The 14,311-nt window shown below is 40.8% G+C and overlaps 1 protein-coding gene across 2 annotated transcripts; it reads right to left on the bottom strand.

Moving 5' to 3' along the window:
- Positions 1-160: 160 nt before the first annotated feature.
- LOC144467554 (uncharacterized) lies at positions 161-7,827 on the bottom strand. 2 transcript variants are annotated; one of them, XM_078176411.1, is made up of 5 exons: positions 6,080-7,827; positions 4,459-4,661; positions 4,011-4,358; positions 3,068-3,148; positions 161-2,831 (listed from the first exon to the last, which is right to left on the bottom strand). In XM_078176411.1, exons 1-5 carry the CDS (start codon positions 7,719-7,721, stop codon positions 2,631-2,633), a joined length of 2,475 nt encoding a protein of 824 aa, XP_078032537.1. In that variant the 5' UTR covers positions 7,722-7,827; the 3' UTR covers positions 161-2,630. The 2 variants fall into 2 exon arrangements, with proteins under 2 accessions (XP_078032537.1, XP_078032538.1); XM_078176412.1 differs by lacking the exon at positions 161-2,831 and having other exon boundaries at positions 3,072-3,403.
- Between the last annotated feature and the right edge of the window lie 6,484 nt (positions 7,828-14,311).

Below are 14,311 nucleotides of genomic sequence, written 5' to 3'. Positions count from 1 at the left end.
GTGAGATGTGATAATTGTAAAGTGTAATTTGTCCACAAGTCAACACCATTTCACTTCCTACTTGTTACCTGAGAAAAATGGTGAAATGTAATTCCCAATTTGCCAATGTCTTAAACATTTATTCGTAAATAAAGTTTATAATATTATTATTATTATTATTATTATTATAGTAATAATAACAAGTTTCTAGTGATTGATCGATCACCGGTCTTTCATTCTTCATTCACATGATCTCCTAATACGCGATAAAGTTGCAGAGACGTTTTATAGACATTAAGCGATCTGCCTCTGCCTTTCATGTTTTTGTCCTATTTAAAGTAGAAAGAAAGAAGTACGGTTTTACTGCTTGAGTAGCAACGAGTGTGCGCCGTATTGTTCTCTCCCTTTTGTTGTAACTTCTCTTTCACTGCGTACGTACAAGGGAATCGCGATCGTATTCGATAAAATTTAAATAGTTAACACAGTTCATTCTTACAAAGGCACAAGTTTCTTTCCTGTTTCCGCGTTAGAAAAATTCTATCGACGCTCCAGCTCTATCGACGAACATACGTTTCCTTTTAATCGGTAACAGCGTTTTCCAATCACGTTCTTTCACGTCGAATCTAATCGTTATCCGGCGATTTCAGCCGCAGATATATATTTATAGTCAAGACTAAATTTGAGCTTCTCGAACATAGCATTTCAGGACGGTCCATATGAAAAGCTCCCTCCTCTCACTCTAATCGAATCGCGGATAATAATCCATTTAGGAAAGTTGGCGAAGCTTACAATAGACTTCCGGTTATTCACATATATTAGAACGATCGCGATATATGGTATACGGGCAATAATCATTATTGGACCAGTCTGTACATTATACTGCTATTTCGAGCAATCCTTCCTACCTATTTTTAACCCCAGATTGGAAAAGTCTGTCTGAACTATGGCGCACCAATTACATAATAATATATATGTATATACATATATATACATTTATATCATGAAAATACATATCTGTTACGTATGCTTTTCGAATACAACTGGAGGGTACGTTAAATAATAAAATCACGCAATAGTAACCGAATGGTTTGTGCAAGAGACGGACGATGTTTTGTTCAAACTCTAATCAATGCCATAAAGTTGTTAGTTTAATTGCACGGTTGCAATTCATATTTCTCATTAAGAAATCAGTCATCTTGCATTTATCATGAATAAAATAATTGCCCGTCCCTGGAAAACAGTGTTTACGAACTGGAAGCTAATTATTGTAAAACATTCACTCGTACAGCCGTGTTTGCGTGAAGCTTTACCATGCAGAAATATAAAAGGAACTTAGAAAAAGAAATCGAATGGTAGCCCAGACAGCGACACGATCTAGAAAATATACAAAACACGAGTTTCGGTGGGTTTATTGTCGGTAGACACTGGACCATGATAGGGTCTGTGTCTGGCCCGCAATCGTTTGGCAAGAGCAGCTGCGGGATCGTATTGCCTTCCTTGTCGGCGGCAAAAAAATATTTTCCTCCTTCGTTAGACCGTTGAAAATATGTTTAGGTCACTAATCTGAAATTTTTATGATTTTCTAGAAGTTATATCAACGGATTTTGCATAATTATTAATCACGCGAGTCACTATCCTTTTCAGTCACAAAAGTCTAGATACACCTGTCAAGCTTTAAAACAAACAGATCCTATTTATTAATATTATGCAGGCCCTGAAAATAGGCTTCTCAACTCGACCAGGTGCATAGTAGGCTTTATGACTGCTTAAATTCTGTTTTACAAAAATAAGGGTTTGCAAATTCGCATAATCCGCAGCTTAAGATGGCATCGTTCAGTTAGATTCGCTACTGATCGAATATCTCTCTCTTTGCCAGCGTTAAAAAAATCTGTTCATCGTTAAAATGTTCGTTCAGCCCCGTTCCTGTGGTAATTAATTGTTCGTGTACAGGACTGTTCACTTGAACAATCGAAAGTTGTGCGCGCATAAGCTTGGGACGCGAGCTTCAAGTTCGTCCGGTTACAAGGAAGCTCAGTCACCTGTGGTCTATGTAAACGACAAACAGCTGACAATCGCCGCTTATTAAACCGACTTCGAACGATAAGAAAAACGTTCCAGAGCTGGTCTTGTACCAGACACGAAGGAATATTTTTATCAGGTGCGCTTACAGCGGAGTTACAAGAGTTGATGAAGCTTCGGGCTGCATGCATACTGGATTTTACTAGCTTGTGCACTGGACATAGTTGGCAGCTTGCTCGGAAGATTCATCTAGAGTACCATATCTTCAATATGATTCGATCATTTATAGAGCTAAGAGCAATACAAGAAATTTGCCACAAATCTATACTTTATTAACTGATTACGGTTTCTGCACCTCGTTACAAGCTTTCCAGTATGCACTCAGCTTTAGCCTAATCGCGCGAGCAGCGCGATAATTGAACCAGTCCGCAGGGTCCATGCGTTTTTGAAGAAAAGAATCGACGTGGAAACATAATTGAAGTTCAAATAGCGGTTCAAGTATCGTTTATAGTTTTGTGCCTGGACCTATCATGGGACTGGTCCGTCAAATGTGCGGACGATTATGTTTTAAGGCCGATAAATGTCTTTAACAACACTGGTTCTCGTTAACGCGGTCTTTTGATTCGGGTCGTCTACAAATCGACGTCTTCCTGCTTGGCCTTGGGCGCTATCTTTTCAGCGCTGTCAGACTCCTTGATAGGGCTGTGCACTTCAGGGACTTCTACAGGTGGCGGGACAGCTGGATTCACGGATCTATCCTCCTCAGCAAATGCAAAGCCGATGGTCGCCCCGATCTTCTGGCTTGCTTGTCTGAACGAATCCGATAACATCACCTGATAACGATAAATTATGTTTACACTGATCGTATTTACAGATAACTGTCAGAATACATTGGGCCCAAGAACTTATAGCGAGCTCCACACAGAAAGAATCTTTGAATCTATACACTTTTATACAATTCTATACATTTAAGGAGTATCAAATATTTTAAAAGTCCTTGTGCAAATTGTTGCAAGTTAAAACAAACTTATCACCAATGTATTATCAGAAAAGGCTGATTTCAGTTTACCTGTACCACGTTGATGCACATGGATGTCAGAGCCAGCCCGAACACCAGGTATATTATCGAACACATCATGTATATGGGATGCTAGATCAATGAACCAATCAATCTGTTAATTTCACCGGATCATATTCATCCGTCGAGCTGATTGTTTTTTTTTTTTTTAATTTTCGCTAAAGTGATATACACGTGCAATTGTGCGGAGTGAGACTTATGCGGAAAGCACGGTACGAAATAGTGTGTGTCGGTGACTAAACGTTTTGAGTGGGGGATAAATATCTGATTGTTTGTTTTCTTATTTTTGTTTGTTGGTGAACTTTTTGGTACTTCAAAGCTTACCGTCTGAACGCCACCGTGAAAAAAGAAGCAAGAGACACAAGTTAATTGTCACGTTGACAGAATGTCCTCGGGGGATTTTCTGGTTCAATCAAACTCAAAGCTAATCGCAAATCAAAGTTGAAATTCGTTCCGATGAATGCACAGTTTGTTGCGAAAATCACCTGCCCGATAGATAACTGCATTAAGAAATTTGTAAAGTGACACCTTCGTTATTTAAACAAAATTATAACAAGTTAGTTTGATCCTAAGATCAATTTCAACAAAACTCCAGTAAAACTTCAAAGATTTCTTTTTGTTATAAATTATACAAATGGCAGTTTTCAAAGTTTTATAGTTCTGAGTAAAAATTCTCAGACTCTCCACAGTAGATATAACAAAGCATTAAACCATTTCATGTATTACAATTGAATTATGAAAGTGAAGTCTTTTCAGCAATAATGGACGTTTTTGCGACAAACTGCATACCACGAAGATTGTTTGATTGATTCAATTCTAAATGACCTAACCCAGCAGGATCTACGGTAGCCATTTGATGGCAGATTCAAGACAATTGATTAAAAGAGTAGTTAAAAAGTAATTGAAACAAATTGTGATCGAGAAGATTGGTCACCTTTGGCACGTAATCGCCGAAGCCGATTGTGCTCATGGAGATGAAGACGAAGTAGAAGCTCTCGAAGAAGCCCCAGCCCTCCGACAGACAGAACAAGGTGGCACCAACGAAGATGTAGCCCAAGAGAATGAAAATGGCCACCGAGATCGGTAGATTGAACTCGTCGTCGATGGCGAAAGTCGACATGGCTGGAGTTCCCGGTGTGTCCGGTGCGTTTGCGTCCAGATTCAAGACTGTTTGCGATTGTTGCGCTTGTTTCTGCATTTCCTCGATATCTTCGGGATTTATCTGCGACGGTCTCTTAAAGGTCGCTAGATCATAGACCAGTTGGACGCCTTTCATCACTTCCTGTAAAGGAGAAAATCGATACTTGCTGGTTCACAGGGGAAATTGCTATCTTCAGTGAGCTATTTATTATGCAAGTTGATTTGAACGATCAAAGACTTACCTGAACAGGTGCGGTACCCCGGACTTTCCGGCAGCTTCCCGTATAGTACAGTCTCCTGACGAATGCCCAGAGGAATTTGATACCCCTGGTGAACAGTTTACCGAAGTCAGCCAGGATTATCAGAAACATTGGTATTCCGAAAATGGCGTACACAATCGTGATTGCCCGTCCGGTGTTTGTACTCGGCGAAATGTGACCGTATCCTGTAACAAACAACAAAGAATTTCTCTAGATCTAGAATTTCGAGCGGTTAAACGGAAAAAACAACTGCGACGCTTTCGCGAAACAATTTGATAATTGTGTCCCCGTGAATCAACCGCATTTCCTTTGCAGTGACAGAATGCATCCGCGTGATTATTAATTGAAAGAATTCCATCGGCTCGGTGATACGATAGAGATCTTCATTAAAACGATGAATCCAAAGGTATTATATCAGCCAATTAATCGCCGCGAGCCTTTGATCCGTTGTCTGTTTCACATTCTCCTTTCGTTTCGTAACATACAATTCAATAAAGCCGTTTTCATGTTCTTTTAAATCGATTGCATGGTATTATACAATTCGCTTCAGGGAAATTAAAATCGGATATTGAATAAAACATTTGACTTGTTAATTATGTGTGCGGGGTTTATGTCAGTGCTCTTACTCTTTTAATATCGCCCATTGACGTACCACTCATTTAATGATAATTAATTATCTTATTGATTTAGCAATTTAATTTTCGTCCCGTTTTAACAATGTTGCAATATTTAATTTACATGTGATTTTATGATGTTTATGATTATTTCACTACATTTGACGCTTTACTTCTTGATACGTCAATATTTCTTTTCATTCGTTCTTGTCTTATAGAGATTGATTATTGAACAAAAGTTCTTTTCATCAATTATTGTTTGTCAGATATTAATATCGTACAAATGTTTTTTCCATTAATTATTTTCTTGCAGTAACTAATCTTGTGTAAATGTATTTTTTACGGGCTATTGCTTTACGGAGACAATGTTATGAGTGAAAATGTTCTTTCCTCGTATGAACCGCAGAGACCAATAACAGAAGTCGATAGTTTCGCATCGAAGAAGTAAACAATCAGGGAAAAATCAAACGCTTTTCGGACCATTTTATTTTTCCTAACACCTGATATTCGGCTATTTTCCCTCGCATTCCAAAACGCGTGCGCATTCAATTTGGACAACGGTACCACACACCGGTACCACGGCTGTGTTCCTCCCTTTAGAAAATCAATAACAGACTCGTAAACGGTTTTTACGGCGAACATATCGCTCGACCATATCTGTCCCCGTTCCCTAAAAGCTGGATGCTTTTTATCTAACCTTGCCGCTTTAGCTCTAAGCTCGGAGCGGACGCAGTAGCTTTCCGCGCCGAGGAAGCGAGCCAGAGCCATCTCTACCATTTTAGAACTCAGTTACTTTAACAAATTAACAGACACGAAGTAACAACATGTACTAAATTGAGAGCGGTACCATATTTTCTACTGTTTACTTTAACGAAGGGGAAGTCACGAAGTTATACAATGTACTACATTGTCACAAAACGATCACGAGATTTTGATATAGAAATCGACTTTCACTGACTACAAAGAACTAACCCAGACCAATTTCTCACCGATAGTCGTGATCACCGTCAGACAGTACACGACAGCGTTCAGGAAAGTCCAGCTCTTCTGTCCGCTATAAGACTGCACGCCGGCTTCGTGGGCAGCGTGCAGCTGCTCTTCGAACTCCATGAGCTTCTTCCTGGCCATGCTCTTCCAGTCGTCCTCTCTCATGTTGTGACTGTAGCTCCACAAACTGTCCAAAAAGTCTCGCTTCACTCTCTTTACTCCACACTTGTAAAACGCCTCGAACGCGCCCTCGGTAAATCGGAAGACGAAAGCGCCGAGCCCGCAGTAGATGATCACGAGGAACAACTGCGACAGGCATCGACTTCTCAAGTCTCTCATGATCTGAACCTCGGTTGGATTCTGGGCGACGAACGCCTTGAACTCGGACACCACGTCTCCGAGAGCCCTGAGGAAATCCATAAAGGTCGCCCTCCGTGTGACTTCATCTTCATGTTTTAGTCCTGGAGCGATTGGTTCTGAAAGCACTGAAGGCTCTAGATCCTCAGGAATAGAGTCCATAGAGTCCTCCGGCTTCTCTTCTTTCTTTCTTCTTCCGAAGAAAGGAACCCAGGAGAACCAAGATTTTTTCTCTTGAGGAATCACCATCTTCTCTATCGACTCTTCTATTTTTTCTTGTTCGATCTCACTCAATGGTACACTGAATTTCCTGCGTCTCATTACGGTCTCATCCTCAGCATCCTCGAACACGTCCGGCGTGTCAGGGTCGAGAATACTCTGCTCTCTCTTCAGGTACTCCCTTTGAGCCTTGGCGAAGTCTTCGATCAGCGAATCGTTGCTCAGTGGTATGATCTGCTTCTTCAAGTCCGTCGCGGACCTCTTAATGACCACTTCTTTTACCTGCACAGGAAACGTCTCGCTTTTCTTCATTTTCGGATCCTCGTCGGTGTCGTCGGTCTGGCTGTACCTTCTGGAGCGCCTCTGCTCCTGCTTTGGTTGACCCTCTGCCTCTTCAACCTTTTGTTTACTCGACCTCTTTTCTCTGGGTGGTTTCTCAATTGTCTCTTTCTTCGCGTCAGATTGTTCGTTGGTGGCCTTCCTGGCACTAGTCTTCTTCACTCTGACCTTGCCAGATTCCGGCGACTTGGTCCTTCTCGAGTGCTTCTCCAACTGGTCTTCCAAGTCGCTGGAGTCGGTGCTGTGCTCGTGCCTCTCCGCCCTCTCCCTTGACTTTTTCTTCAGCCTTCTTTCCACCTTCCTAGGTTCTACAGGTTGATCCGTATCAGCGTCAACTTCCTTGGTTCTCGGCAGTTCCTCTTGGCGTTTCTCCGGCACCGGCAGCTCTGCAGCTTCTTCCTTCTTTACCGGTCGGGTCTCTTCAACACTCTCGCGCGCTTGCGGCCTCGCAGGACTCTTCTCCTTCTCTACGATCCGCTTCTTTTCGTCCTTCAGCTTTCTCAACTCCTCATCCTTTCGATCTTCCTCGCGTTGTTCATTTTGCTTGATCAGCTTCTCTTGCTCCTCATGTTCGGCGTCGTCCGCCATCTTCTCCATTCTGGCGCGCCTGGCGTCCTCTTCGTCGTCCGAGGTCTCCACCAACTGGTTCCTCGTCGACGGGTCCGGCGTCTTCTCGCGTCTTCTCGCCGCCGCTTTCCGGCGTCTGTGCACCGTGTAGCTGTCCTCCATCGTGACCGAAACGAGGAGGACACTTTCGTTGCCTGACGAGAAAACCGCCCCGAGCAACTGACCAAGCCGACGTTGGAGAACCGACGAGATCTCGTCCGTTCCTGGCCCCGGTGCAGACAAGCACCGAGACAGAAATAAAACAGAGGCTGCTCCCACCACCCTGCTCGCGGCACCCGGCTTACTCGCTACCAGCGGGACCGGACGGGCTTTGCCGCAGCGAGTATCGAGCGAATCGCGCGCGCACGCCGCGCGCCAATGACGCTTGGCGTCGCGACGCCGCGCCATGACGCGCCTGCAGCTACCGCAACACCGTACGCGCCGCGGTAGACGTGACCGACCCCGTATAGTCCTCGACTATAACCCGCCTTGCGAAAGAAGAGGCTATGCAGACGTGCAACATCGCTGCGCGCTCGCTAGCTGTCCCCAGAGGCAACTGCAAAGATGCTACCAGCACTTAGAGTATATTTATGTTGGAACTGCGATGAAAGATGAAGAAGCATCGTTTAGAGCGGCGATAAAAGCTGCAAAAAGGTTTCTTTTGTCTGTTTAGAATGCGCTAGTGATGCGATTTCAGTCCGCTGATGTTTCTCGTACATTGAGAAGTAGCGATTAATGTGCGTTGTTCTATAAGAACGACCATACTTTTATTATAATGTACCCTTGTTTCGCTAATCTAAGTTAAAAGTTTTGTTCCATTCCGTTGCTGGAATTTAAAGTAAAACGTTTTGTTGATTCACCATTTCTTTATAAGGACAGAAACCGTTTTATCTTTTCATTTTGTGAAAATCTTGTTCAGATTTGGATTTAGGAAGGCAGAATCAAGGTGTAACTATGAAATTCGATTTAAGGAGAACACCGACAGAATATTTTAACTCTTTGCGCTTTGGTCAAGTGAAATTGTACATGACCTAACACTTTCAGTCTATATGACCTTTCTCATGTAATGCAATCAATAAGGAAGATCAGCAATATGATAATTGTTTTTAATTTTTTATGGCATTTCAAAGTCGTCGCTTGAACATAGACGGTTAAAATTCGGACGTTTCACGTATCGCAATTCAATATACTTGTCCAATAATCGATCAGATCCGGGATCCTAATCCTTTCATCCATGTAGGGCACAGCGTCCGTCATAATAATCGTCCACTATACCTTAATATCTCCAGGCTTACGTGTAGTACATGAAGAATGGAATTGAAATGGACAACCATTGTGAGCGCAGATGTGTCCTTAGTTCGTTTCTTTTCACGAAAACGGGCCATAGTGCTTTGCAGCTTCTATGAAAGTGTTTTGCCCTTTAATGCTTATCTTTGTTTGAGGATATTAATTAGTGTTCGGAGACTGTCGGTGCAGAATTTTTACACACAGCAACATATGTAGCTAAGTTATTAGAATTTTATATTTACACTGTGTACAGAGTTACCAGTTAAAGAGTGAAAAAAAAGATACGTAACATCTGCGCCAATCTGATATACAATTCATGTAATATTGCGTAAGAGAGAGGTACAGTCAGGTAGTTTGAAAAGCTGACCCAAAAAGGAAGTGCAAAATCAATACGAAGACTACAGACAAGATACACAAGTAATGCATCAGTCTATATCGTACCTGCAAGTTAAAGGAGAAATATTCTATCTAGTAATTTCTTTTAATTACAGCGAATTTGATGTTTTTTGTTTAAGATCTACGGGAACTTGCAGGAAAATATAAATTCTATCGCGACACAAAGCTCGGCTGAATAGATCTGGTACGCAAGACATTGAAAATTCATAGTGCAGGAGGCTCGTCGGTGGTATACTGTCAATTAGAAGCACGAACTTCAATAACACCTCGGCGTCCCTTTAATCGACCGCTATTTCAATCGTCGTCTCTTTCATGGCTCATGAAATATTTCATAAATTCACCGTCCGACGCATCCATCTCCAATTTTCAATCCGCCGAGCTCTGTGTTCACGCCACATTCGGTCATGCGTGAATAACATTTCTCCTATAAGAATTTTTCCGTGTCAAACTTTCGTTCCTCTTCAATTTCCTTTCCTTCAGTTCCTTTTCTCACCTCAACACAATTTCTCCCACTTTCAAGATGGTACCATTCTTTTAAATGACTAGCATACAATACAATGTCCAAACAATTTGATTCAATAGCTGCAATTCATGTGTTTTATATTTCTTTGAGATTGAAATCAAGTGCCAAAATTATTTTAAATTTTCTAGACACTTCAGCATCTCAAAAATATTCAAGTTATTTGATCGAATTTTCACAATGCTATTCTGCTTCAAATGTTTTACGAAAACTATCGCGAGCAATTATACATATGTTGATCTTTTATTATAATTCTTCATTCTTAATAGTAACTGCCAAATATCAACAACAGAAAAATTGAATAGTATTGATAGTTAGTAAATTATGTTCGAACTCTAATCTGTCGCGACTTTAATAGTGCGACGGTTTAATCATTTTAATGTATCGTTTTACTCTATCAAGTCAGAAGTTATTTTCTTTCCAGGTGTTTAAAATCCGCAGTCCATTGCCCATCGGAATCAGATAAAAGTACAACACAAAACAATGACTACTTCTTTTACTTTCCAAACTTTCCTTCCGAAAGATTGCATAATTCTCCAGCGAGCATTAAATTCTGAGCTCCCTCATGCAAATCGGCAAAGTTTCCAACTAGCAGAACAACAGACAGGGAAACGAACCTAATGATCAGCTGAACGTACATTATCGACCCGATTTCCCTTGTTTATCAGGTGGAAACGTCGAACTTTGTTACGGATTTTTCACGTCCATTTTCTAATTCCTGTATCCACCTCGCGATATTAACTTTTATCTCTTCGCGATCCCAGTTTTTTTTGTCCGTAACGAGGGCAAACAGCGACGTAGAATTCAAACGAGAAGTTTAACGCAGGGAGAGCTCCGCGCTGCTTTCAATGTTTATCTATTGTGACTGGGGACAATAAGTCAAATACTTTTTTTTCCCCCTCGCGAAATCGAGAACTGAGCGACGAAATGTCTACGCCGACCAGACCCGATTCGCCGACTTGGCAATTTCAGTTTGTTTCCGGCCGCGGAAATTTCACCGAGCGTGTATCTTGAATTTCCCATCGACGCGGAACGCTTAGGATTTGTTAGCAACGATAGTAGTCGCGTGAGATCGCAATTCCATAGAATTTTTATTCTGTTCAAGTTTGTTGTTGCAATTGTAAAGCAACTCTCGTTTTTAAGATTTTGTAGAAAAAGTATAGTTTGAATTGCTGCAAGCAGCGTTGACAAATATGCAACAGCGCGTCTGGCCATTGCTGGGAATTTCTACTTATGACGAACATGATTTGAACATCAACTTTGAAAACGGAAACTTTGTAGAAAGATTTTGTTACGCATTTCTGACGTGCTGTTTATCGTAGAGCTTTTAGATTATTCGAGATTTGAAATGATAATATCAAGAGAAGTAGTCGACTTTTTCCATTGTAGACGACGTTAGTTCGCGATCAAAGTTGCTGTAGCTCTCGAGCAATGTATACTTGCTGTTGGTCTTCGGGGACCAACTTTCCAAGCAAACTCTTTTGAAAATCAAGTCTTTCATAAAAATTTCATGCCGCTTTGTGTAGTATTTCCAGAATAGAATTTCTTTAGCTGTTTATGAACGAGTTTGCCGATGAACAATTTATAAGAATTGCAATTGATTATAATTGATCTGTATCGTCGGGAAATTGGTGTAAAATAAAGCGTTGAAAGATTGTAAAATAATTCTGACTGGTTGAAAAGTGAGACGTCAACTGTTGTCGAGAAATAATAGACGGCGTGAGCGGAAGATAACACGTATCAATGTGTTTTTTGGAAAGCTACCAAGTCGCAGTCAAGCCCGACCGGGTCCTCAAAATAAAGTGGCCAATAATCATGTCGGCTTCTTTGTACCGAATAAGAAACGTATGGTGACTAATTTCATTCTCTTTTTCTCGAATCGGTGATTCATCGTCTTTCACACTGACTAACGGAGAAAAAGTAGTCTCCTAGAGAGAAGCAATATTTATACACAAACACTCTGGGATTCTAAGAAAAATACATGTTATTTCAGTGCTCGCTTTAAACCTCTTAGAGTTTAGGAATTCAATTCGATTATTTTCACAAAGTACTAAAAAACGAGTTAACGTATTTAGAATGATTATTATATAATTAAACGTGGTCAGAATCATTACACGGTATTTCTCTAGAATAATTTAAAAATTGTTATAACCTGTGCACGTGTGTAAACATTGCTGAGAAGTACAAAGTGGATGCGATATTTGCGAATGAACTAAAGGAATTGTGCAAATACGATTACGAACGTCCAAAAAACACCGCCGATTGCATCATTCAACGTATTAGCATACGGCTGCATATTTTTATCTTTGGAGTCATCCATTGTCAACGTTACGACTCCGTGCGGTCAGCTTGGTGAAAGAACGATGTTCCATTGTAGCGATTTTCATAATACCATGGAGCGTGGGGAGAGGGAACGAACTGGACGATTTCCTTGCTGAAATTGGATAAAGGGAAACTAAAACGTTGCCTTGTCGAATTCGAAGCGCAAAACGCGCTGGAGACAAAGGGCCTGCGTCAAACGTTTCAGACAGAAGTACGGATGCGGCGCAAAGGGATATATCTCGATGTCCTCGTGAACAGAAGTCTATGAATTGCATAGCGCATCGATAATGCGCTGGAAACGTCCCTATTACGACTGCCAATAAATTTGTTTATTGATGCGATCAGCGGCATCGACGGTGACCTTATTTCTTCGAATTCGTCTGGCATGCTTTATTTGATTTACGAATTTTATGTTACGCCTTTACGGCTTTATGTACCATCCTGGGAGGCCGCAAATTCGCCAACATCGTAATCTCTGAAACTATCGATTTACTTATCAAATTAACTGCAACGTCCGCTGGCAAGTTCGCAGTTTAATGTCTACAGAGGCCGCAGCTTTAAAAAATAATAAGGAAGCTCCATAAACGGGAAGTTTATGCAGAGTAAAACTTATTGCAGCTTTATCCTGCTTCTGAAGTCACAAATAATTCATCAAATTTTTTGACTCCCGCATCAACACACCTGCTGCCATTTCGTATTCTTCAAGGAGGCTCTCGCGGAGTGATTGTTTCCGCATTATTCATTGCTGGAGATGTAGAAAGCTGCGATTCGCAGCTACGAACGTGTGACAAATGTTCCTGGATAACACCGAGGTCGAAGTCGGACATGGAATAATGGAAAAACAATTGGAAAGAGCGTGCAAACCAAGTTGGCGGGCTGTTGAGCAATTCAATTCACTGAAAGTTTGACCGTTCCCGACATCGTGATTTCTTTCGCGATAATTCCTCGAATATCTCCCGCTGAATCTTCGCTGTTCATCGTGCACGGTGGGACACAGTTAACGAACGAGCTGTACAATTAAAACATCCTCGGACAGTCATTTTTATTGAAACGTTGCCGCTGAATCACGTCAGCCTTTTTTGGGTGCTTTTTTATCGACAGGTATTTCTGTCACTGCCTTCGAATATTTTTGAGAATACAGAATGTTATGAAGGAGAATGTTTATTCTTTGAATAAATAAAATATAAAAGTATGGATAAAATTATCGTAACGATTAATTAATACAAACCGTGTCTCCTTACTCAATGAAAAGTTATGATAATTGCTAGAAGAATAAAGTTAATTAAATCAAGTAGGTGTATAAATTATTTAAATTGCAAAATATAATTTTCTCTTGATTTACAGAGATGAATCTCGATTATTTCGTAATTGACAATTCGCCTGACATAATTGATCATCATTATCACAATGATCCAACGGCGCGTAAATAATTGTGTAATTCGTATCTACAATGATGCACTAATGATCGTCCTACTGTGCCATTGGACCAATTAGACGTGTATGCTGTAGGAAATTAACAAGCAGAAAATTTAGAACCGAATTGATCGGCATCCGAGCTACGGTACATAAACAGTAGCTATAGAAATAACTAGGGAGATCAATTGATGAATAGAGAATATACCTGTGGCAATGTGGGTCGCTATAAATACTTATAAGTTGGTGATTTCAACGAGTGTCAGGTGAAGCCGCCGTTGTACTAATGGAACCAAGCGGATTTTATGCATGTGTGACGCACGTGATGCTCAAAACAATAACCTAATTGTTCTGATAGAAAAATGATCAACAAGTTATATTAATCTCTACCTTAATCTTTCCCATGCGGAGAACATTCTAAATGGTTAAATTAACAGAAAGATATTCGCAATGAAAAGGAAAATAAAATTGGTAATAATTTTGTTTTAATCCATATCTTACGGGAATCTTCGTACAGTGGAAAATGTTGCAAATAAGTAAATTAACTTTCATTGTAAAAGGAAGTAGGAGCACCGAAAGCTCCGGGATTTATTTTCGGAGGAATATTAAGTGGAAAACAATGTTGCGTAATTTCTACCAAACTGAATTCGTCTCCGAAATACGAAAAGCATGGCGCCTAAACATCCCACGAGCATCACCCACGATTCTTCTTTTTCGTTGCGTAATGCGACCACTCGAAATAGTACGCGTGGGCATATTTTCTCGTCGGCCACAG

The sequence above is a fragment of the Augochlora pura genome, chromosome 3, assembly GCF_028453695.1.
Source record: "Augochlora pura isolate Apur16 chromosome 3, APUR_v2.2.1, whole genome shotgun sequence".
NCBI lineage: Eukaryota > Metazoa > Arthropoda > Insecta > Hymenoptera > Halictidae > Augochlora > Augochlora pura.
The sequence above is the reverse complement of the archived record's forward strand: the minus strand, read 5'-3'. Positions and strand labels throughout refer to the sequence as shown.

Excerpts from the sequence above, each read along its gene's own strand:
- LOC144467554 (XM_078176411.1), bottom strand. The coding sequence starts at position 7,721 with ATGGAGGACAGCTACACGGTGCACAGACGCCGGAAAGCGGCGGCGAGA. Across the intron at positions 4,662-6,079 it reads GACGGTGATCACGACTATCG|GATACGGTCACATTTCGCCG; the intron begins GTGAGAAATTGG and ends TGTTTGTTACAG. Across the intron at positions 3,149-4,010 it reads TCGGCGATTACGTGCCAAAG|CATCCCATATACATGATGTG; the intron begins GTGACCAATCTT and ends TCATTGATCTAG.